The 24,671-nt window shown below is 48.1% G+C and overlaps 1 protein-coding gene across 1 annotated transcript in view; it reads right to left on the bottom strand.

Annotated features, from left to right (window-relative positions):
* The window catches only part of iglon5 (IgLON family member 5), a 206,592-nt gene extending 181,921 nt beyond the window's left edge, over positions 1-24,671 (bottom strand). The window contains exon 1 of the mRNA XM_042107150.1: positions 24,069-24,671. Coding sequence (XP_041963084.1) covers positions 24,069-24,129 — 61 coding nt within the window. The 5' untranslated portion in view covers positions 24,130-24,671. The remainder of the gene's footprint in view (positions 1-24,068) is intronic.

Here is a 24,671-nt window from a genome sequence, read left to right as displayed (position 1 = left end):
CTGGTTTGGCCTAACGATCTTGAAATGAGACACTCCATAATCCGTGAGTATGCAACATCAAACGAGCATACATTTTTAATTGACCTGACTTAGTGCTTCCTATTCTTGGTGCTGGAACAAAAAAACAATCCCTACCCCCAATCCCTCCTTGCTTTACCTTCCCACAAAACACATACAGATACACACACACACACACACACACACACACACACACCCTCTCTCTCTTGGCTATTGATTACAAGCCTGAGTAATTCTCATGGCAAACACCTTCCTTCTACTGCATTGCTGCAAGACAAATAAAAGGTCTATTCCGGTCCCCAGGCTCTCTTTGAAAGGCCGGAGCACTGACTGACCCAGCTAATGCCTCTGACAGCTTTTGCACACTTGTCTCACCCCCCTTTCTCCAACCCCTAGCAACCTCTCCATTCACCTAATTAGCTTTTACGACGACTCGGCCGCTAGGATAATTAGCTCTCCGTATGATAGTATTAACCCAGGCCTTTTGCGACGACTCGGCCGCTAGGATAATTAGCTCTCCGTATGATGGTATTAGCCCAGGCCTTCTCTAACTAGCCCGACATCCAGTGCAGACAAGGCGACACAGTCAAAACAAGCTTGTCGGATAGACGGGGGTTAGAGAGGAGGAGATGGAGAGAAAAACAACACAGCCACATAAAAAAGAAAAAAGGAAAATCCATTTTCATGAATATTGGATTTCATTAAAGAAGAGGAAAAAAAGGCTGATGATCGGTCTTTAATGACCAAAAATCCACACGCATGAATTTTTAAGCAGCTGCTGTGTGTGTGATCTAAAAGGGGAGAGGGAGGGAGAGAGGTTTGAGAAGAGAGAGAGAGAGGGTAAGAGAATGAAGGGAAGGAAGACAAAGAGGGGCAGAGAGAAAGAGGGAGAGAAAGAGGGAGAGAAAGAGGGAGAGAAAGGCCGGGAGTGTGTGCTTAATCCCATGTGGGTTTGGGTGTCCACTGGAGAGGGGAAATAGAGAGAGTGTGAGAGAGAGAGAGACAGAGAGAGAGAGAGTGCACGCAAAAGAGAGAGAGAGTGTGTGTGTGTGTGTGTGTTGAGGCAACAGTGAAGGCAGAGCCTCAAGGCTCGGGCTCAGACTCTAGTGCCTTTGGTTACAGACCCCCTTGGTCTTCAGTGCTCACCACAACACCAACACCACGAACACACCAACACCACACACACACACACACACACACACACACTAACACCAACACCACTCACACACACACCAACACCACTCACACACGGGTCTTCAGTGCTCACTACAACACCAACACAAACACCACGCACACACCAACACCAACACCACGCACACACCAACACCACACACACACACTAACACCAACACCACTCACATACACACACACACCAACACCACTCACACACGGGTCTTGTTCCTGGAATGGTGATCAAATAAGCGCTTCAGTCCTCCTATTTGTGTTGGTACTCCAATAGAATGTGATTTACTGCTAATCTGCTCTGTTGCTGAATGTGATTCACTGCTAATCTGTTCTCTTGCTGAATGTGGTTCACTGCTAATCTGCTCTGTTGCTGAATGTGATTCACTGCTAATCTGTTCTCTTGCTAAATGTGATTCACTGCTAATCTGTTCTCTTGCTGAATGTGGTTCACTGCTAATCTGCTCTGTTGCTGAATGTGATTCACTGCTAATCTGGTCTCTTGCTAAATGTGATTTACTGCTAATCTGTTCTCTCGCTGAATGTGATTCACTGCTAATCTGTTCTCTTGCTAAATGTGATTCACTGCTAATCTGTTCTCTTGCTGAATGTGATTCACTGCTAATCTGCTCTCTAACTAAATGTGATTCACTGCTAATCTCTCTTGCTGAATGTGGTTCACTGCTAATCTGTTCTCTTGCTGAATGTGATTCACTGCTAATCTGCTCTCTTGCTGAATGTGATTCACTGCTAATCTCTCTTGCTGAATGTGGTTCACTGCTAATCTGCTCTCTTGCTAAATGTGATTCACTGCTAATCTGTTCTCTTGCTGAATGTGGTTCACTGTTCTCCTTCTTGCCTTTGTTGGCATAACTACTCCTGGAGTGCAGTCGAGAGGAGAGGACTGTCATAAACAGTGTAACACGTTGTCATAACAACACTGAGCACCCATTTCGTGTTTGTATCTGAACACCATAAAATGGCATTAGTGCATGATGTGCATAACCACAGCTGAGGGAGTGGGCCCCTTAGTCCTGCAGAGGGTCGCACAGATGTGTGGCTTGCACAATCCCCATAGACTACACCCCAGGTTTGACATTGTACCATTAACATTTTGGAACATCTGTGTTACTTTGGCTGCAATGCATCTGATATTTTCACATAAGATCTCTTTCTTACAGTAATATGGTGGCCATCAAAAACAAGTGTACACATTCTATCTACAGTTTTCTGTCATGTACTCTTGGACTTCACTCTGTTTGAGATATCACACATCCCTGAACTGGACTTCACTCTGTTTGAGATATCACACATCCCTGAACTTCTACCTGCTCTGACCAGTTTATTATTCCATATTCTGTAAACTTCCCATGCACACATTTTGGTAGACATGTTGGCATTGGCTTCAGACATCACAAGGACCAAGTCATCTTCAACCTCCCCAGGGTTGGCATGAAACGACACAACACAAGGATCGGTGGGGGCTGCAAGATGGCCTAGAACTGAACTGCAGAAATACACTGTGGCAGTGTCAGCTCTCCTCTTCTCAAAGGTCGATCCCAGTGCCATGTCTCCATTCCTCACAGCTAAACAGGTGTGTGTGCCAGCATTGGTCCCCAGTGTCCACTTCCAGGCCCCTTCCTATCACACGGGCCATATCATTAGCATATCAGCAGTGCTCCCTCAGCCCTGCTCCCAGTCCCAAGTGGACCGGGCTGAAGCGGTGTGTCTTTGTGCCCTGGCTGTGACAGGCGGAGTGGGTTGCAGGGGGTCAACGGGCGGTGGGGTACGTGTGGGTGAGGGGGGGTGGACGCTGAGTGCGACCTTGCTGGGGTGAGCGGCTCGACCTCCTCGTTTTCTGTGGGGATGGTAGCTGTGGAGCATCCAAACGGCACGGTCATCGCACGGGGGCGGAGGCCATGGCGTTAATATTCATGTCGCCGCCATGTAACCTCGGAGTGAAGGGTGCCCGCTGCCCAGAGTGACAGCTCAAGCTGCATGGCAGGACGTGGGGGTGGGCAAGGTGGCCGTATGTGTGTGTGTGTGTGTGTGTGTGTGTGTGTCCATGACCATGTGTGATGAAGAACTTAGCCAGACTCCCACAAGGCCTCTCTCTCTCCTCGCCAGAGCTGACAGATGGCTACAGAGGCAGACGGATGCAGCGAGAGAGTCGCTGATTGAGATGAAGAGTGTGTGTGTACTTAACGGATATGCTGTGTGTGTGTGTGTGTGTGTGTGTGTGTGTGTGTGTGTGTGTGTTTGTGTGTGTGTGTGTGTGTGTGTGTGTGTGTGTCTCTGTGTGTGTGTGCGTGTGTGTGTCTGTGTGTGTGTCTCTCTGTGTGTGTGTGTGTGTCTCTGTGTGTGTGTGTGTGTGTGTGTGTGTTTGCATATGGGCAAATGATTGTGCACTTCTTGCTTACAGATTTGGAAATTATTATGCAGCACACACCTTTCTGTACAGCTGTGCGTCTTGATGAACTGACACATTCATATACTCTGAATGTTCGAGGGCTTATAAAATAATGTTACTATTTCTCGTATGTGCGTGATTTTCTTGTGTGTGTGTGCTTATGCACCCTTATAATGTATGTGTGTGTGTGTGCGTGCGTGTGTGTGTGTGTGAGTGTGTGTGAGAGAGAGAGTGCAATGTCTGTCTAAGACCTGTGCTGCACTACAAGCTGAGAGGCAGCAGATCAAGCCTGCAAGAGTAGCCATGGGCTCTTTCACCCACACACTTCTCTCTTCCTCTCCTCTCCCACTCTCTCCACACACACACACACACACACAGACACATGCACACACACACACACACACACACACACACACACACACACACACACATACACACCAGCGGCTGTTGCGGCTGCTCCTGCTGCCCCTCCATGCTAAAGCACTAGAGCATCACAGCCCGCCAGCCTTTCTGCTCCATCACGCAGCATGGGGCTATTTCCCAGTGAGCTTATGGAGCTACTCGGATAACTCTAGTAAATACACTCAAGCTGGATGGTTCCTTACTTGCTGTAGCGTCGACTCAGATCAAAACTGAGCATGAGGGCAGATGGGAATGCCTCTACCAAACTAGCTATTGATATCAAACAAGGCTCATTTAACTAGCACATGCCTCTGATTCAAATAAAAGGAAAAAGAACAACTAGAATATGTATATATATAAATGGATGAGGATATGTATTGATCTCCATATATATATATATATATATATATGGATGGGGATATGTATTGATCTCCATAGTGGAGGCAACCTTATTTAAAAAAATTAACTACATATTGACTAATACAGATGTAGAGGACATGGCCATGTGGCCGTTATACAGTTTACCACTACGGAAATATTCCCAAATAACACTGCGCATTGAACCACAAACTCTGAAGCTCGCATTCCAAATGAGAAGCCATCAATCAACTTCCTATTTTTCCATTTCTTGCAAATAGCTGGATGGCTACATTATTGAACTAGCCAACAGAAATATATCAGCAAAATAGCTCTGCAATCCTGCTGTACACACCAGTACATTATGAGCACACTGAGGCTATATGCTTTCATTGACTATGGTGTTTAATTACACAATCTCGACACAAGCGCAATACGACACTAACTCTGGTGTTTAAATAGCTTTGACTCAGTTGTTGTGGAAATGAATACCTCTGCAATGTAAGATTAGCATCGATGCTGTGATCCAAACAAATGTTTTCCTAAAATGGCGTATCATATATGGCAGGACTAAAAATACACGGGATAGAGGAAATGCCCTGGCCTAGAAAGCCCCAATGCTGACAAGCCTGGCGTGGGGGAATAGAGCTCAAGGACATGCGAGTGACGTCTTTAATAAACCTGGCAATCCAGATATATGGGGCCTTAAAAATAACACAGCCGCCAGTAAGTACATATGTCAGAGTTTTACCAGGGGGAAATAATTAACAGAGCTCTGATCTTCGGAGGATTGTCAGAACAGTAAGCTTTTACGGGGAATCGATCCACCACACCTGGCTAAATGCAAATTGTACCGTTTGAGGGGAATCAATATGACAAAAGGCTTTTCTGTGCCAGTACCAGAAACTCAAGGCACAAAAATGCTCAAGGCTCCAAGAAGCACTAGCCAGGGCTCTGCGTGCTGGCTATGCCCCTGCATACCCACGTCTTTACTGAAGCTGGGATGAGTGGCTGGCCCACACTCGTTCACCTTTAACTGGGAACTTCTCAGATATTCAAGTTGTTGAAAGCAAACAAGCTTGTAAGCTCAGTCTTCAACTTTGCAGAAAGTCTTTAATTACAGGGTGTAGTGTTCTACTGCTGCTGCTGAAACTCAGACCTCCACAGCATAGTAAGAGCTCGGACTCCCAAACAGCACGGTGAGGCGTGTAAATACAGTGGCTAGCTTGTTTCCCCCGCTGCAGTGGCGAGTTAGCTGGGTGGCAGGCTGCTGAAATGCCTGGGGTCTGTACAACAGCCACCGAATTAGCTGAAGATTAGCACACTAAAGCTGACACTTGGCTCTGTGTTTGCAGATAACACATGTGCCACTGCCACCACACAGAGGGCTAGCAGAGCTCAAGATGGCAAACATCGGCCTGGTCAGCATTTCATGGCTTTTCATACTAACACTCAGAATTAGACAATGGAAAGGTCAAGGTCGAGGCCAAAGCAAGGTCATCATCCCATGTCTGCATTTTAATGTTGTAACCATGGAGATGAACTATGTAACCGTAACCATGGAGATGAACAATGTAAGCATGGAGATGAACAATGTAACTGTGGGAGATGAACAATGTCCTTCTGTGTCTAGTTTTGTGTTTCATTCTGCACACTGTACACCAAAATAGAGCAGATCAAAGGACACTTGTGCCATTTAAGTGACTTACATGTGACAGCACAGGCTCCGCAGGAGAACAAGAGGTTCTAATTTGTACTTAGACACTCAGATCATAATTCAGCCCTTCTCTACTCTTCTCTTTCTCCTCATGGCCTCACAAGGAGTCGTTTAGAGCCTAATTATATTTTGGGGACCACTGGCTTCTCTGAGAATTACTCTGCCTGGGACCAAATCCCCCACCTTGGAGAAGACATTACATTTGGTTCCACTACATCATGAGCTGCCCTTTTGTGTCAAGTCCGTTACGACTGGCCTGGGGCTAACTCGGCCTCTAGCCGCTGAGCCCACTTTTGTGCATCCCTTAGAAGCCATAATGTGCATATGACGCAAACACATTTGTTTTGATTGATGTTGAACTGATTGGTATGGGTCACAAGGAAGGGAAAAAGTGCAGACAATTACTCTCTGCTGCAACCTCATTACGCCAAGGTAATGCACCCTAAAGTAGGAATTTACGACACTGACACTCGAGGTCCAAAGAAATCTCGAGTGGAGTAATTTGAAGTGTCTGTTTGGCATACCACTGCACAGGCTACCCATGGAGTACAGTCAGTCAAGCTCCTGATTCACAATCTCTCTCTTTCTCTATTTTCCATCTCTCTCTTTTTTTCTCCCTCTCTATCCCTCTCTCTCTAAGGATCTACACACAGAGCTGCTCCCTGAACTGATTGGTGTGAGATTGAGCAGCTCCCCTTCTGATCAGCAAGCCCATCTGTTTTACTTCAAAGAGCATGTCATCAAGTATGTCATCAGGCCTTAAATGTCAATGTGGTTTTCATAGTGATAGATTGGCGCATGGATCTGTCATGTCAGCTTCAGTGAGACGACACCTGGAACTGTTAGCGATGCACACAGTCTATTTGTCATGTTCAAAATGAGGGCATCTCTCTGTTGTATATGAATAAGCTCCACTGACTGCTTCAAAGGGATTCGGCTCTCACGAAGGGCCAGAACGAGAGAAACATTTGACGGCTCGTTGACATCATGCAGAAAAACACAGAAATAATTACAGATACGAGACAATGGCTTTGCCCCCCCAACAACCTCCACTCAGACACATACACACACACACACACACACACACACACAAACACACAGAATTCAATCAATTCATAATGATACGTTTACAAAGAAAGTTACCGCTTTGAGCCAATCAAAATACTTACACAGTCCAATATGCCTTGTGAATTGAAAAGCACAGCTGCACCATCATCGACAGTGCATGTCAATAAGTAATAGATTTAGAGCATTTTTGTGATTTACAGTTAGGACACATTTTTCCATTGAAATACAAAAGCATTTATTTGTCAGAACACAACCACAATCATTATTTGGCTCGTGATGGAACTCTATAGGCAACCCATATGCATCACTAAAAGGCTTATTCTCCCCCTATACTGTTTATCCCCATATAGGAACCCCACTGGAAGGCGTCCAAGCTGGGCTGCCACAGCGTCCAGGCTCAGGGCAGCAATACTGGGACGAGAGCCACGGGAGGGCGGAGAGATGGACCTCGGACGGCTCTCCGCCAAAGTGCTGACCACGCGCAACTTTGCTTAGCGCACGGGCGGGGGGAGACGAGAGGGAGGCAGACCTCAGGTCAGCACTTCCATCCATCTCGCTTTGCCTATCTGGCCGGTATTAATACGGCAGACAGACGGGGGGGGTTATTGATGGAGGGTTTCAGGAAGCGCTCCTGATAGAACAGAGCTGCTGCCTCTCCATGGGTGTCACTCACGTTAAGGACGCATGTATTGACTCGTCAGCGGGAAACTATCTCGTTCCCAGGGAGATGTTGCCCGACATTAGGTAACTAATTGACCCGCATCAAACTTTCATCATTTGTTAATGGGAATTGAGTGTGTGTTGACCATGGAAAAGGTCATGGAGGCGATAAAAAGAGTGATATTTTATGGGGGCCTGGACTCCCCACCGAGTGGTTTCAGCAGGGCAGTAAGGAAGAGAGTGAGATAGAAAGAGAGAAAGAAAGAGAGAGAGACAGAGAGAAGAACGTAGAGGGGAAAGGAGAAAGGGACTTGATTGCATTAGGATATCTTATCCATAATGCATGGTTATCAAATAAGTTTGGGGAAAAATGTTCTCAGTAGCAGTTCGGAGTGAAGTTTAATTTTCTTGTTAGAATGAGTCACTCCAATTATAAATGGCCTGATTTTATTATGTAAATTATTGAAATAATGAGAGTAAAATATCAAATTAATTGGATCATGTAATTTAAACAATGATAAGGCCCCTGCTAATGGCTCTCTGGCCAGGCAATCTTCCAAAAATTCATTTGAAAAACTTTGATTTTCTCTGAGACTTGGAAACATTGGCCGACTCAATTTTTCCCAAGGAAAAGTTACAGTCATAAATATCCACTTCCTGGAGAAGGCTATTTGTTTGGCGACAGTCATGCAGAGAAAAACATTAAATTTAAATTCAATTTCAAGCTTTCATTGTCACAGTGGCCCGCAGTCAGATGCCCCAAGTAAACACTCCAAAACCTCTGGACTCTGCAGTCATGCTCCTGGATAATCAGGGCAATTTTCCATCAGTGTCACACAACATTACCAGATACCAATCTGCAGACCTGCTGCTTGTACTGCAACAGTTCATAAGGCTCTGACAAGGACAACCAGACAGGTATTTTAACAGCGTTCACATACCCGACCCACGTCTTGTAAGCTGCCTGACTACACTTTGTAATGTTCAGAGTACAATGAGTCAATGAGGTTAAAAAAAAAAAAAGAAAAGAAATCTTCAATCCAGGCAAGGGACTAAACTCCATAAAATTAATTAACAAATGATAATTAAATACACACAAAACTGCCCCTGAAAATTAATGACATTCAACACAATTTTACAGAGGATAACTCTCGTTTCACACAATCCATTTGCATTCATGCCCAAATGCAAGCTTTGCCTATGAATGTGTTGAGGTTGCAGCACAAAAGGGTATGCATCAACATGCCCCTACCCTCTCTACTCCACCCCTCCCCACACCACCGCGCCACAAAATCTGGAATGTTCTTTTTTGTTTTGTGGAGAAGGCAAAGCCAGCGTTTCATACACAGTCTGCTCACTGGCAGCATTCCACCCACCGTCGGTCCAGCAGAAGAGAATAAGTCCGCGGAGAAATTCGCCCCTCTCCAAATTAGTGGAATATCGCATCACAATAACACTGAGCCATCTGACGGCAAACCTAATTAGGACTGATATCACTGCTCAATCACTCGCCCAAATCGCATCCTGCATACAATTAGTGAGCTATCGCACACGCACACACTCACACGCATGCATGCGCACACACACACACACACACACACACAGTACATGTATTTTGTCCTCCTCCAATGTATGGCAATCAGCTCTGAAATGTTTTATTATGCAACATCAACAAACACAACTGCTGCCAAGCTCACACAGTGTTACGATCGAATCCACTCACACAGTGTTTTAACCATGTGTATCCCCAAGTCTGCCTCTAATTCCCCGTCATATTAACACACTGAGGTCTCCTTGTGACCTGGCTGAGACATCACCCTTACGTCTATTAGAAGGTTGTCACACTCCGATGCTTGATGAATTTGTCCGTCCCTGAGCGGAGTCTGAACTGCCCACCTGCCATGTTGATATCATCGCTTCATCGTCTGCCATGTTGATGTCATCGCTTCATCGTCTGCCATGTTGATATCATCGCTTCATCGTCTGCCATGTTGATGTCATCGCTTCATCGTCTGCCATGTTGATGTCATCGCTTCATCGTCTGCCATGTTGATGTCATTGCTTCATCGTCTGCCATGTTGATGTCATCGCTTCATCACCTGCCATGTTGATATCATCGCTTTATCACCTGCGCTTTATCGTCTGCCATGTTGATATCATCGCTTCATCATCACACTGGCACCATGCACAGCTGGGCTGTCTAATAAGAATAACTAGAGAAAAAGAAATGGCAGGGGACCCGCGTGTTACAGTGATACCCACATTAGAGTGATGCCCACACTAGAGTGATGCCCACATTAGAGTGATGCCCACACTGGGTTAAGCAGGGGACCCGCATGTTAGAGTGTAGAGGTGTGCATTGGCACTGCCCTCACAATTCGATTCGATTACGATTCACCAGGTAACGATTCGATTCAATTCGATTCTACGATGCATTGCGATGCATCAAAATTCTACTGCACACAACAAGGCACATTTTGAGGTCATGAGGCAATACAAGCAGTCAGATATTGAACAGATTTTATTGGCTGCTGTGTGTATTATCACTCTCCTGTATCTTTGACATAAATATCATTAAATAAAATAAAATTGAATGGTACAGGGTATTGGATATGGCATTTTAATACGTTTAATAATTTAAACACATTGTAAAACTTAAAGCCCAAATTTGGAGACATCCATGCATGTCGAAATTTGCTGCAAATTCAAAACTGGATTACTCTGGAACGGCTAACTGTACAGGGGACTGCTTTACACCTTTCTGTTCGGTAAGGTCAGCTGTTTATTCTAATATGTGGTTTGTTATGTGTTGAACGAAGGGTTTGTGAAGTATCCCACCGATATGAATGGGTAGGGAGATGGGCGCAGAACCTTCAGTAGAATTTATGATTAAATTGAATTATATTTACTTTTCTCATGAACCGTTCACCACAGCAATTAACGGCTAACATTGTTTAAAAGCTGAGAAAAAGCTCTTAAAAGACTAAATTAATTTGCGCTGTGAATGCTTATTTTGACAGGCCATGGGCTAAATAAAAATCGTTATTAGTCGGACGCAAAACAGAATATTGAAAGAAGGGGACACCAAGGCCACCGTGGCCTGTAAACCTCTGATTTTCAAAGGGGCATCACGGCCAACTCAAGGGGCAACGATGGCCATGGCCGTCGTGAAATTCCTACCCTGCACATACTGCACACACAGTAACGAAGTCAACTCAGGATGCCAACGATCGACATGGCTCGTGAAGTTAGTTGTATTGCCAACGTGCTTGATTTTAGTGTGGCAGGTTTTACACACCGCGTACGTCTAGTTTCCCATTAACTTCGTAGAATCCGAAATGTGCCCAGATGTCCGCTTTCCAAGCTTTGGGTGCGTTTTTAATTACCCGTCTATCGCGTTCATCTCCCTCCGTCATCTTGATTCTTTAGTGTTGTTGTTATGCTAGCTAGTGCTGCCGCTTAGCATGTAGCTACAGGCTGCGCATGTCATCACAACGTTGCTCCGGAAATGCCCCCAGAAGTAATTGAAACTTCACAACTTTATTGTCCACTCAAGGCCAGCAAATAAACAGTGACATAATCGATTATGGCACGTTGCCGCATCAATGCTGAATCGTGCATACCCCGCATTGCAATGCATCGCCGAATCGATTATTGTTGACACCACTATTAGAGTGATGCCCACATTAGAGTGATGATGCCCACATTAGAGTGATGATGCCCACACTAGAGTGATGCCCACATTAAAGTGATGATGCCCACATTAGAGTGATGCCCACATTAGAGTGATGATGCCCACACTAGAGTGATGCCCACATTAGAGTGATGATGCCCACATTAGAGTGATGCCCACACTAGAGTGATGCCCACATTAGAGTGATGATGCCCACATTAGAGTGATGCCCACATTAGAGTGATGCCCACACTAGAGTGATGATGCCCACATTAGAGTGATGCCCACATTAGAGTGATGCCACCATTAGAGTGATGCCCACACTAGAGTGATGCCCACATTAGGGGGTAAGCAGGGAAGAGAGGGCTATGACAAAGCCACTAGCTAGCCTTGGTGCATCCTGCTGGATCTGTCGTCTCAGGGTAGGACGGCGCGTGGATAGTGACTGCACCAGTAGCCTTTAATGGTGCATCCTGCTGGATCGGTCGTCTCAGTGTAGGACGGCGCGTGGATAGTGACTGCACCAGTAGCCTTTAATGGTGCATCCTGTCGTCTCAGGGTAGGACGGCGCGTGGATAGTGACTGCACCGGTAGCCTTTAATGGTGCATCCTGTCGTCTCAGGGTAGGACGGCGCGTGGATAGTGACTGCACCGGTAGCCTTTAATGGTGCATCCTGTCGTCTCAGTGTAGGACGGCGCGTGGACAGTGACTGCACCGGTAGCCTTTAATGGTGCATCCTGTCGTCTCAGGGTAGGACGGCGCGTGGACAGTGACTGCACCGGTAGCCTTTAATGGTGCATCCTGTCGTCTCAGGGTAGGACGGCGCGTGGACAGTGACTGCACCGGGGCATGACAGCCATGACACACCCCCACAGTTCGACTAGTAGGCTTCCCACAGGTTAACAAAGACTGCAGATAATACTGGATGCTGGAGGTAAACTCTCTCTCTCCATCTCTCTCTCTTTCTCTCTCTCTCTGTGTGCGTGTGTGTGTGTGTGTGTGTGTGTGTGTTTCAAAATGAGCAGCCAACAGCAACAAAAAATGCTAACAACCCGTCATTACCAAGGTGCAATGAAGAAAGCGCTCCTTGTTAGTGCGACGTCTCCCTGGAATGATCCTCTAATGAGAGCCCCATATTGCTGAGGATCCTCTAATGAGAGCCCCATATTGCTGAGGCTCGGCCACTTCACCACTGACCCTGAAATGCTTTTACAGCAGAACAGCACCCACTCCATCCTCCCGCCACCTATTCCTCTCTCTCTCTCTCTTTCTCTCTCTCTCGCAGAACAGCACCCACTCCATCCTCCCGCCACCTATTCCTCTCTCTCTCTCTCTTTCTCTCTCTCTCCCTCTCTACCCCCCTTTCCTTTTTTACGAGGCGGGAGAAGCTGCCGTTTGTTATTAGGTGCTACTGGCCATCTTCAGCTCAGTTCATCCTCCCTCTCAGCCAGTTGCCGCCCGCGCCTCCTCTCCCCTCCTCCCTGCGCCTCCTCTCCCCTCCTCTCCCCTCCTCCCCTCCTCCCCGCGCCTCCCCTCCCCTCCTCCCCGCGCCTCCTCTCCCCTCCTCCCCTCGCCTCCTCCTCTCCCCTCCTCTCCCCTCCTCCCCTCGCCTCCTCCTCTCCCCTCCTCTCCCCTCCTCCCCTCCTCCCCGCGCCTCCTCTCCCCTCCTCCCTGCGCCTCCTCTCCCCTCCTCCCCTCCTCCCCGCGCCTCCTCTCCCCTCCTCCCTGCGCCTCCTCTCGCCTCCTCCCCTCCTCCCTGCGCCTCCCCTCCTCCCCTCCTCCCCGCGCCTCCTCTCCCCTCCTCCCTGCGCCTCCTCTCCCCTCCTCCCTGCGCCTCCTCTCGCCTCCTCCCCGCGCCTCCTCTCGCCTCCTCCCCTCCTCCCCTCCTCCCCGCGCCTCCCCTCCCCTCCTCCCCGCGCCTCCTCTCCCCTCCTCCCCTCCTCCTCTCCCCTCCTCTCCTCCCCGCGCCTCCTCCCCTCCTCCTCCCCTCCTCCCCTCCCCTCCTCCCCGCGCCTCCTCCCCTCCCCTCCTCCCCTCGCCTCCTCCCCTCCTCTCCCCTCCTCCCCTCCCCTCCTCCCCGCGCCTCCTCTCCCCTCTGCGCCATCTGTCTCCTTCTCCCCTCTCTCTCCCTCCCTCTCTCTCTCTCCCTCCCTCCCTCTTTCCTTCCCTCTCTCCCTGCCTCATTCTTCACTCTCCTTCAATCATTTTTTTATAACTATAACTCCTCTTGCTGCCCTGACCACTTCGCCCACGTCTTCTTTCATATTCTCTCCCTCTGCCTCTCTCTCTCCCTCCCTCTGCCCATATCTACCCCCACCCTCCCTCCCTCCCTCCCTCTGCCTCTGAATTAAACATAGCAGACGACACCCATATTGCTCATAATGCTTGAGTCGTTTGTTAAGTACCCTGCGGATGTGACAGGCCCGGAGGAGGGACAGTATGGTGTTCTTTAATTGGAGCACTGGCAGCACTGAAGCATGTGACGACTCAAATGTGTGTTGTCTGTCACGCGCAGTTGACCGGCTGCCACTTGTTAATGCCATCTCACGGTTAATCACGTCCTGTGACCCCACCTCTCTGTGCTCCCCTGGTTGGGCTGAAGCGCCGTGCTGGAGATGTGAGGAATCACTTAACCATGAGAACTAGACAGCTCAACAACAAAAAGACCAAGTGGGCGAGAAAAAATTGTATGAGCATAACTGATCCTTATTTTGTTTACTTGGCTGTCAGACCTGAGATATTTACCACACATGTTTTATTTATAGTTATGTCATAGATAAGCACCATCCACCAATTGATGTTTTCTTAGACGAACAAAACTGGCCTCAGTCCATCATTTTGATATAGCATACTCATTATCATGATTTTCTGAGCTGGATATAGTTGGATTTGGTGCAGATGCAAGGATCATAGTTATTTGAGTTAGTTGGTGATTTTTTTTTATATTTATTAAGAGTTTTTTGGAAAAGAGGCTTTGTGGAAAATTATGTTAAAATGAAGCAGTGAGCCCAAGAGGCTGTAAATTCCAGTTTTAGAAGCTCAGGGATGCTGTTAAGAACACGCAAAGTGGAGCCTCCCTCTTAGCTGTGCTAACATCACTAGAGCCTACAGCCTCAAGTGGCTTATTCTAAAACGGAACTACATATACCTGGCAATATTTCATAAAATAATGGCACAGCAACTAGACATGAAACAATTTATTCATAAATAATCATTCAAGAAATATATTTCTTCAATCCGAATGGTTGCCAAGCAACATCAAAATGCAGGAACTCCAATTTTTGTATCAATGTTTGATGGTGCAGTGATATAGAACCGAACAGGCTAACGCGCCCACACCTTGTATGGATCCAAGTGCCCACAGGGACCCAGGTTCAAATCTGACCTGCGGCCATTTCCCGATCCCACCCCATCTCTCTCTCCTGCGGTCATGTGATCCCACCCCATCTCTCTCTCCCACTTGCTTCCTGTCACACTTCACTGTCCTATCTAAATAAGGTATGAATCCCAGAAAACATACTTTAATAAAAATGAATGAAATGTGGTCGACGTGAAGAATCGCGCTGGCTTTTACAACGGCATCGAACACGATTAACACTCCTAATCAAGGACCAGAACTGTCCGTTTTAGACAGTATGATAGACTATAGTATGATTTTGGAGAACACTGAAAGAGCAGGTAGCAGGTAGCAGCCCATTTGAGTGGGCAGGCTTGAGGGAGACCTCATGACACTCTGGCTACATCAGCTTACCATTCCTACACTCTCACACGACTCCTCACATTCTCAGATGAGCTCGTGCCCCCCTACCCACCTGTCCCACATTCACTATCCCTCTCTGCAAACTCTCTCCCCCTCTCTCTCTCTCTGCCTCTCTCTCTCTCCCTCTCTGCCAACTTTCTCCCTCTCTCCCTCTCTCTCCCTCTCTCTCTCTCCCTTTCTCCCTTTCTCTCTCTCTCTCCCTCTCTCTCTCTCCCTCTCTGCCAACTTTCTCCCTCTCTCCCTCTCTCTCTCTCCCTTTCTCCCTCTCTCTCCCTCGCTCTAAAAATCAGCATCCCTCAGTTCTTCTCCTACTATCACCACCTTCCCCCAATTTTTGGCTCCAGGGCCAGTTTACCAGAGAGTGTGTGAGAGAGAGACAGAGAGAGACAGAAAAAAAGAAAGAAATAATGAGTGAGAGAGAGAAGCAGCTGCTGAAATATTTATTGATCTGTTTTCCTGGGCTGTATTTATTTTCCTGCGCATCTCTCTCGCCCCCTGTTCTGTTCTCTTTCTCACACACACACACACACAAACACACACATACACACACATATACACACTGGTGTTCTCAGAAAAGCACCTCCAACCCTGTATGCTGCTGTCAGAGGCGTGGGCAACGCATACACACACACCCAACACCACAGTGAAACCCATTACTTAACACAGGATGCACTAGGGTTGAACCTCGCTAAAGATGAGCAACCAGGGGACGTGCTGCTCTGACATGAGCAACCAGGGGACGTGCTGCTCTGACATGAGCAACCAGGGGCAGAGAAAGGGAGCGCAGTGGGGACGAATGAGGCAGAGTGTGTGTGGGGAGGGGGGGGGTGTTAATGTGAAGAGGAGGTGGTAGGGAGGTGCTCTTCAGAGACTCCCAGGGTGCACCCCCAGCTCTCTGCTCTGAGGGGCAAGACAGATGGGAGTGCAAAAGGGACTGGAGGTTGCTGCAGTCGTGGGCACGTCTTCAGTGTTATTGGCACTTGCAGGAGAGCCAGTAGTCTTCGCTCATCTTGTTGTGTTGGGTAACGTTTGTTTAGAGTGTTGCTAGGAGCTGCCATTCTCAAGCTGCTGCAGTTTGGTGAAGCTCTCCGTAGCCGCATTTAATTATCTGCGCAGACTTCAAAGATCTCTTCAAAAGCACACCGCTCTACGCTGGACTGTCTCTATCTGTCTCTCATACACACTTGCTCCCTCCCTCTCTATCTCTCTCTCTTATTCACCATTCAGACGTTTAATCTGCAATGCTCTGATTGAAGCGAGCGCCTCTTTTAACTTGTGACAGATATTTTAATGTCACTGTGTCGCGCTGACAGTCGGACGTCGCTTTGCGCGGTCTCGGCGTCGCCTGTCCCTCGTCACCACACACATTCACAGTCCTTGTGTTGTCAGCTCGCCCCTAAAAAAGAAATGTAATCTCAGTGGGACTGACCCGGGAGAGGGGGAAAAAGACGCTGAAAACAGAAAACCCACAATGCTCTGCGACAGGAGCCCTTGTGACGCCAACAAGAAAAACTGCAACATTAACACGGTGATGTAAGTGAAAGATGCAGCAAGTGGCGTGTACGGAAACGCAGTTAAATCAATGACCGCCAACAGTAGTGCTCAAAGACGTCCATGTCCCAGCTGCTATATAGCTGTGCTGTAGAGCCCACATTAAAGCCAGTTAGACTAAATGGGCAGCATTGTCCGCACAGCCCTCCTTTAACTCCACAGAATTGCACTCCTAATTACAGTTCTAGGAATCTGACAAATGTCTACACTTAAGTGAATGCATGACAGGGTCTCATATGTTGCCCAGGAAGACAATGCATCGCTTGTGTTTGTGCTCGTTAGAAGAGATAGGGAAAAAATGCCCAGATATTCTTGTGTTCTTCATCTCTCTCTCTCTCTCTCTCTCTCTCTCAGTGTCACACACATGCACACACAGACACACACACATTTTTTTCTTGTGTGAGTTGTGTGAGTGTGTCAGTCTCTGTGTTAGACCAGCACCACACATGCACGCACACATACACACACACACACAGACACACACACACACACACACACACATAAACACACACACACACCATTCGTTCGTGCAACATACCTGGTATTAGAGTCTAAGCCCTCAGCATTGATTCTGTGGCGGGCTTTGTGTGAGTGGTAATGAGGACAGGGATTGGAGCCTGACTGGCTCCTCCACACACACACACACACACACACACACAGACCTATGACTGGCACCTCAGCACATTTCAACACACTCAGAGCACAAAACTCTGGGCAAGAAAGGCGAAAAAGACCGAAAAAAGACAGAAAGACAGAAAAAAACTGTAGAGTACGGTTGAGCTTGACAGCTCAATCCCAAGGCCTAGTAGAAGTAAAATGAGTATTTTCCCAGAACCAGCATTGCATTAAGCTCCTCTATATATGCCGCTATTGATAAGAGATCAATGGGAGTTATTTACGAGCACATGGATGCATGAATATATAGATATGCCAGGTCCCCTGGACCATTACATTGATTTACTACAAGCACCTTCACTGGGGGAATTGTCTGTATTTATCTTGCTTGTGGCCCCAATAACAGTGGGAATAGGTTGCAGTTTTTATGGCTCTGTGTGTGTGCTGTGTGTGTGTTTATGTGCACTTGTACACATGAGTGTGTATGTGTGATGTGTGTGAGTGTGTGTATGTGAGTGTGGAAGAGAGAGAGAGAGAGAGGGAGAGAAAAGAGAGAGACTGTGTACAGAATATAGAGGTATGGTGAAGTCCATTTTGATTGTGTGGGTGTATACTATGCTATGTGTTGGAGCAGCATGCCAGCTAGCCGATATGTAACCTGGCCAGAGATGTTCACCAGCGTGTGTGTGTGTGCGTTTGTGTGTGTGTGTGTGTGTGTATGTGTATGCAAGACTTTGCCTGTGGTTATGTATGCATGGTGTATATACTGCACAATGACACAGTGTGTGTGTGAATGTGTGTAAGAGCACTACACAGCTGATACTGTATACAGCATGTATTAGTGTGCAAAACACACAGTGGAGAGCACAACCGGTAAGAGCTTGACACACATCTCACATCTGCACCGACACCTATCTCCACCAGAGCAGCACTTCAGCGAGCGCTCCTTCGAGTGCTAAATAAAACATGGCCTCTTTTTCATGATTATTGGAGTGAGGGCAATCTCATCCACATATGCATGCACAGGGCAGTATGCCCACACAGAGGCACAGAGGGGGGGGGGGGGGGGGGGGGTTACAGTAATTAAACATGAGGAAACTACCTGTCCCGCGCCAGTCACCCTGGCTGTTCATTTCCATAAAATTACACTCCATACACCGTATATAATAATAATTGTAATTAAAATTATAAAACCACCGCTCGGCAACAGTAATCATTATTATGGGACTGGCAGCTCATGTGTAATTGCCTTCCGAGAAACAAAATGTAACGGCAGCAGCGGCGAGGTGTTAAGTGAAAGAAAGGAAAGGCAATGAGGAAACGAGTGAACTCATTCTCAAGGGTAAAGACCAGATCTTCATTATACTCCTGTCACGTGAGGATCATGTGATGATGATGACCCCTGTGTGTTTACTTGGTGGCAAGTCTAAGAACGTCTCTGTCTTCTGGCAATGACCGGGAGAGAACATCGGTCTACTCAGGTGTTCCTGTTGACCTTGGGTTTAGCATAAGCGACAACCTGAGCCACGAGTTTGCCAGATTGTTTTGGAGCTGGCTGTTTCGAGTGAACAACCCTGAATCACAATTTAGCCAGTGAGTGGTTCCAATCTGTCTTTTTCTCACAATTTCTCACTCTCTTTCTCTCTCTCACATACACACACACACTCCCTCTCTCTCTCTCTCTCACATACACACACACACTCTCTCTCTCTCTCTCTTTCACATACACACACACTCCCTCTCTCTCTCTCTCTCACATACACACACACACTCCCTCTCTTTCTCTCTCTCACATACACACACACACACTCCCTCTCTCTCTCTCTCACATACACACACACACTCCCTCTCTCTCTCTCTCTCTTTTTCCCTCCTCCTCTCACACACACCGCCCTCATGTTGTTTATCTCCATGACAACAGTCCATTGTATCAATGTGCTCCGCAGTGTCGCAATCTGTCACTTCTCCTTTCCAACAGGTGCACGACGCCATGTGCGACTCCCCGGGCACGACGTGGCACGACTGCTGCCCCCACTCACCTTGATTTGGCTGCAACATTTATGTCAACAGCCCGCCTCCTCCACAAAAGAGTCACAGAGAGAAAAAGAAAGAAAGAGAGAGAGAGAGAGAAGGGCGGGAGAGGAAGAGCGTGCCAGAGGAACTCTGAACGTCTAAATTGGAATCTGGAAGCAGATGAAGAAGACAGGCTGGAGATGCATCTACATCTCGACTCCAGCCAGCTCTCCCCAAATATATAAATAACCCCGACAAATCAATAGACAACACTAGGGAGGCCTAGAGTGTAAGCCTGGCTCCGAGCAATAGAGAGAGGGGGGGGATAAACAACAAGAGCAACAATGTGGCCTAGAAAAAGTGTGGATTTCTTCAAAGCGAGGAAGGCGAGTAGAAAGGGCCCTCCGGATTTGCGAGGCGAGGCATCTGTCGCGTGCTGCCAGAGCACGGCACCTCTCCTCCCCGTAATCTCTGCCAGAGCACGGCACCTCTCCTCCCCGTAATCTCTGCCAGAGCACGGCACCTCTCCTCCCCGTAATCTCTGCCAGAGCACGGCACCTCTCCTCCCCGTAATCTCTGCCAGAGCACGGCACCTCTCCCTTAATCTCTGCCAGAGCACAGCACCTCTCCTCCCCGTAATCTCTGCCAGAGCACGGCACCTCTCCTCCCCGTAATCTCTGCCAGAGCACGGCACCTCTCCTCCCCGTAATCTCTGCCAGAGCACGGCACCTCTCCCTTAATCTCTGCCAGAGCACGGCACCTCTCCTCCCCTTAATCTCTGCCAGAGCACGGCACCTCTCCTCCCCGTAATCTCTGCCAGAGCACGGCACCTCTCCTCCCCGTAATCTCTGCCAGAGCACGCCACCTCTCCTCCCCTTAATCTCTGACAGAGCACGGCACCTCTCCTCCCCGTAATCTCTGCCAGAGCACGCCACCTCTCCTCCCCTTAATCTCTGACAGAGCACGGCACCTCTCCCTTAATCTCTGCCAGAGCACGGCACCTCTCCTCCCCGTAATCTCTGCCAGAGCACGGCACCTCTCCTCCCCGTAATCTCTGCCAGAGCACGGCACCAGAGATGATCCGGTGGCGGAACGCGGCACTGAATCGGGGGGGGGGGGGGCTAACGTGCGCTCAATACACTTGACCCCACTTGACCCCCATATGCTGCGTTAACGAGGAAGATCAGTCGCCGAGCCATGGCCGAGATGTACACCTGTGACCCCCCCCATCCCCCCCCCCCCCCCCACACACACACACACACGTCCTCATCATCACACCTTGCTATCGCTTCATCTGCCTGTATCCAAGGGGCTGCTGTCTCTTTGGCGTGTGCTCTCGCAGACATCTGTTGTGTTGGCATGGCGATACCATCAGTGACAGAGACAAGGTGGCATGGAGTGGCGAGGAGAGAGAGAACAGAGGAGCAGGGCAGCGCTTTGAGCTTCGTAGTGGGGGGGCCGCGGGGGGGGGGGGGGGGTTGACCAGAACACCGAGCCAGCGCGCGCCAGGTGACGAGGACACGTTGGGAACTAATGGAGGAAATTCACTCCTTTTGCAAAATCTCCTTATTGCACTATTAACACTCTCATAAACACGCTTTGATGTAGTGCGTCCTATAGGACTTTGACCTCATAGTGGACGCTTATTTCTCCATAAACCTTAGAACTCATTAAATTAATGCAACACACAAACAAAACACATCAAAGGCTGCATCGGTGGGGCAGCGTGGACTATTGTGTTATTTTGCCTCTGCAACAGGTCCTCCACAGCCCATGAGCAATCTAATTAAATGCTTGCTCCACCTGTTTACCTCAAGGCTCGTTACTGGGGCATCCTGGACCTTATGCCTCTTCACTGTTGCCAGGCGCTGATGAGAATCACTATAGTGATATCAGCTGAGAATGATAATAATGATTGCTTTCACAGAATAATTAGGACTAATGAAGTGCCAGGCTTATCGCAGGGCCCTTACTGTGGGGCACATCAGGGTCTTTGTGCTGGGACCTTTGCGCGTGCTGTGGATGCTTCTATGGCCTTGTTAGCATTCACCACGTGGAGAGAGAGCTGCTTCACTGGGAGCCCCCACATGCAATATCTGGCTCACATGGTCGTCTTTGAACAAGTGATGTTTCCCATTTATTTCTTCTCTCTCTCCACCTCTCTCCACCTCTCTCCACCTCTCTCCACCTCTCTCTCACGCTCTCTCAGCTCACGATTTCACAACTCAGTTTGTCTGTGTTGTCAAGTGTGAGGGGATAGATGTCTAAGAGACAAAGAAATGTCAAATGAGGACGAGGCCCTTCAAATCACACTTATTGGTTTGGTGTGTTTCCTCGATTTTATCCACAACAGGATTTGTTGAACAGTGTAGCACTTACCACATGAGGGGGGGGGGGGGGTTACAGCGTGAGCTAGTAAACAATTGCTAATGCACCTAAAACTCGATGCTCCCTGGGTCTGAATCCTACTCTGATCATCCATCACCTTCACTCAAGGTGAAGCAGCCTTCATACTCTTAGCATAAATCCCAATGTCTGTGTGTGTGTGTGTGTCTGTATGTGCATATATGTGTGTGGGGGGGGGGGGGGGGGCAGAGTGCTGAGCTAATGGCTAGGCCTCTCTGTAATCACAGCCATCAGAGGAGAGGGAGAGTGGAGAGAGACATGAGTGACTGCTGACCAGCGAGAATCCACATGGGGGAACTCATCTGCCACGGAGAGAGGAGGGGTGAGGAGGGGAGAAGGACTGAGAGAGAGGAGGGGTGAGGAGGGGAGAAGGACTGAGAGAGAGGAGGGGTGAGGAGGGGAGAAGGACTGAGAGAGAGGAGGGGTGAGGAGGGGAGAAGGACTGAGAGAGAGGAGGGGTGAGGAGGGGAGAAGGACTGAGAGAGAGGAGGTAGGAGAGAGAGGAGGTAGGCCACTCAGTGTGATCTGATAAGGGCCATGAGAAGTGCTGGGACATCTTGGACCTGCCAAGCCCGAGAGAGGGAGAGAGAGAGAGAGAGAGAGGGAGAGAGGGAGGGATGGAGAAAGAAATGCAGGGGTGGGCTAAGTGAATTAAATGGAAAATTGTGTACTAGGGAGACAGCTTGCAAACAGACAGGCAAGATGGGCACACATCCTTTCCCACTGTATAAGCCTGAAATAGTCCCCTGTTGTGTCAATTTCCAGTATGTGTGCATGCTTCTAATCTAATAATTTCACTGTGTGACTATGGATGACTAGGAACCTTGCCTAAATACAACATTTCATTGTTCTTGAAAATGCCTTAAACAGATTCATGAAGCCTCTTCTGACAACTCTCCCTGCCTCTCTTCTCAGAGACAATCCACTTAAATGTGTATGCACACACACACACACAAACACACACATACACACACCTCCTCAGCAGAAGGCTTCAGCAATGCCTGCTATAAAAAAAAATCCCACGGTGATATGTGCTTTGTGTCTTCTCAGTAAGCAGCAGATTAGCTTCAGCAAATGAAAGCCCTGGCAGTTGTGTAACTGATCAAATGTTAATGGGTTGTATTTAGATCTAGGGAGAGGAAACGCTCCCACACACCCACAGAAAGCCGTAGCGTAGAAGCACAGCGGTAAGTGCTAACTGAATCCTGTACGGGTAGAGGACCTTTGTATCATAACTGTTCGAGGAGTCAGAGATACATCCTGACACAAGGAGGGAGCCATTTGATTTGATGTCAATTTCGGATGTTACTGCCGAATATCAGAGGAGTGAAATATTGACTTAAAGCGTTCTTCCCGCACAGTATACGTTTTTCCCACAAATAACCGACAGAGCAAAAACCCCCGGAGAGCATTATCTAGCCACCAACGCATCTTTTATTGTAGTTAATAATGGGGCACATCAAAATGCCCTGTGAATCATGCTGGTGTGTGCGGGTGATGGCCAATTATCCCACACACAGATGTAAATTCCCTGCGTCTCGGGGAGAAATCACATCGGGGTAAAGGTATGCGCAGCCCACACACTTTATTGTAATTTTGCTCAGCATCTGTGCGCCTCTGAGATAAATAGCCCTGGCTGCCTGTGCAGAACCGTGCACCGTACCAAACGTTAGGACGCGGGGGAGATATCGGTCACATTTAAGTAGGCTATAGGATCTATGGTTGTTCAATCTAGAATATACATATGCAACATAGCCTATCCGGCAGCATACGACACACGCGGCCGTTGAAAGTGTTGTTATGTAGCGTTAAGGACTGCGACTCCTCGTCGTGATTTTGACAACCCTTCTCCCTCAGTCCGATCCACCAAGTAGCCTACTTACAAATAAGAGCCTGGCGTTTGAATTTCCCATTGGGGTGCATATTAATATGCTGAGAATGCACGGTGTGGGACAGCGGGGGAAACACGGCTGTGTTTGGCAAACAGACAGCGCAAGATACTTGTGTGCTTTGTAAAGACCTACACACTCTAGCACACACTCACCAACATACACTCTGAGCAAAACAAACCCCGACTCACAGACACGTATGATTCATGGATAGGTAGACCCCCAGTATGCGGCCACAACTGCATTAGTATTCAACTCCAGTGCCTTAAAGGGGCACGAAGAGAGACGTATGAAACACGTCCCCAAGCAAGTCCTTATTAAAGTACGGGAATGCAGGCGAACTTACCTTTCCACATCATCAGTAGCAGGGCGCAAGCCATAACATTTCGCAAGATGAGGCAGCTCATGTTGATCTTCAGCGTATTCTTTCCCTTAGACGAAATGTGCGGATATTTGTAGTCCCTTCAGAAAAACAGCACGATTCGCAATTGCTGTATTGGTGTTGTCTTTTCTTTCAACAAGAAATGTTGGTAATCACAAGCACATCCAGCAAGCACATGAGATCCGTGTCCAACGAGATGCTTCTCTACCCTTGCGCTCACCCCTTAATGACCCTCACACACAAAAAGGAGCGATGGAGAGGAAACGAAGACACCTTCAGTTCTGCCAGCTGGTGTTTCTAACCCGTTAAAGGACTGCCAAAGGACACTGGAATCCTGGTACACAAAAAGACAAGTATTCCCACGGCACGTCTAATATGATTTATAATTCCGCAGACAGACAAGCCGTATAGAACACAGAGAGAGCACAGAAAAACAACTTCCTCCGAAATGGCTTACTCAGAATATGGGAGAAAGTCTGTGCATTTAGTTGCTTTCCTCGTTCGTATAGTATTTTTTCCTCTTATTCTTCTTCTATAGGTATGCAGCGCATTCAGTGTCTGAGGACC

This window comes from Alosa sapidissima, chromosome 10, assembly GCF_018492685.1.
Source record: "Alosa sapidissima isolate fAloSap1 chromosome 10, fAloSap1.pri, whole genome shotgun sequence".
NCBI classification, from domain to species: Eukaryota; Metazoa; Chordata; class Actinopteri; order Clupeiformes; family Clupeidae; genus Alosa; species Alosa sapidissima.
Note: the sequence above shows the minus strand (reverse complement) of the source record. Positions and strands in the feature narration are given on the sequence as shown.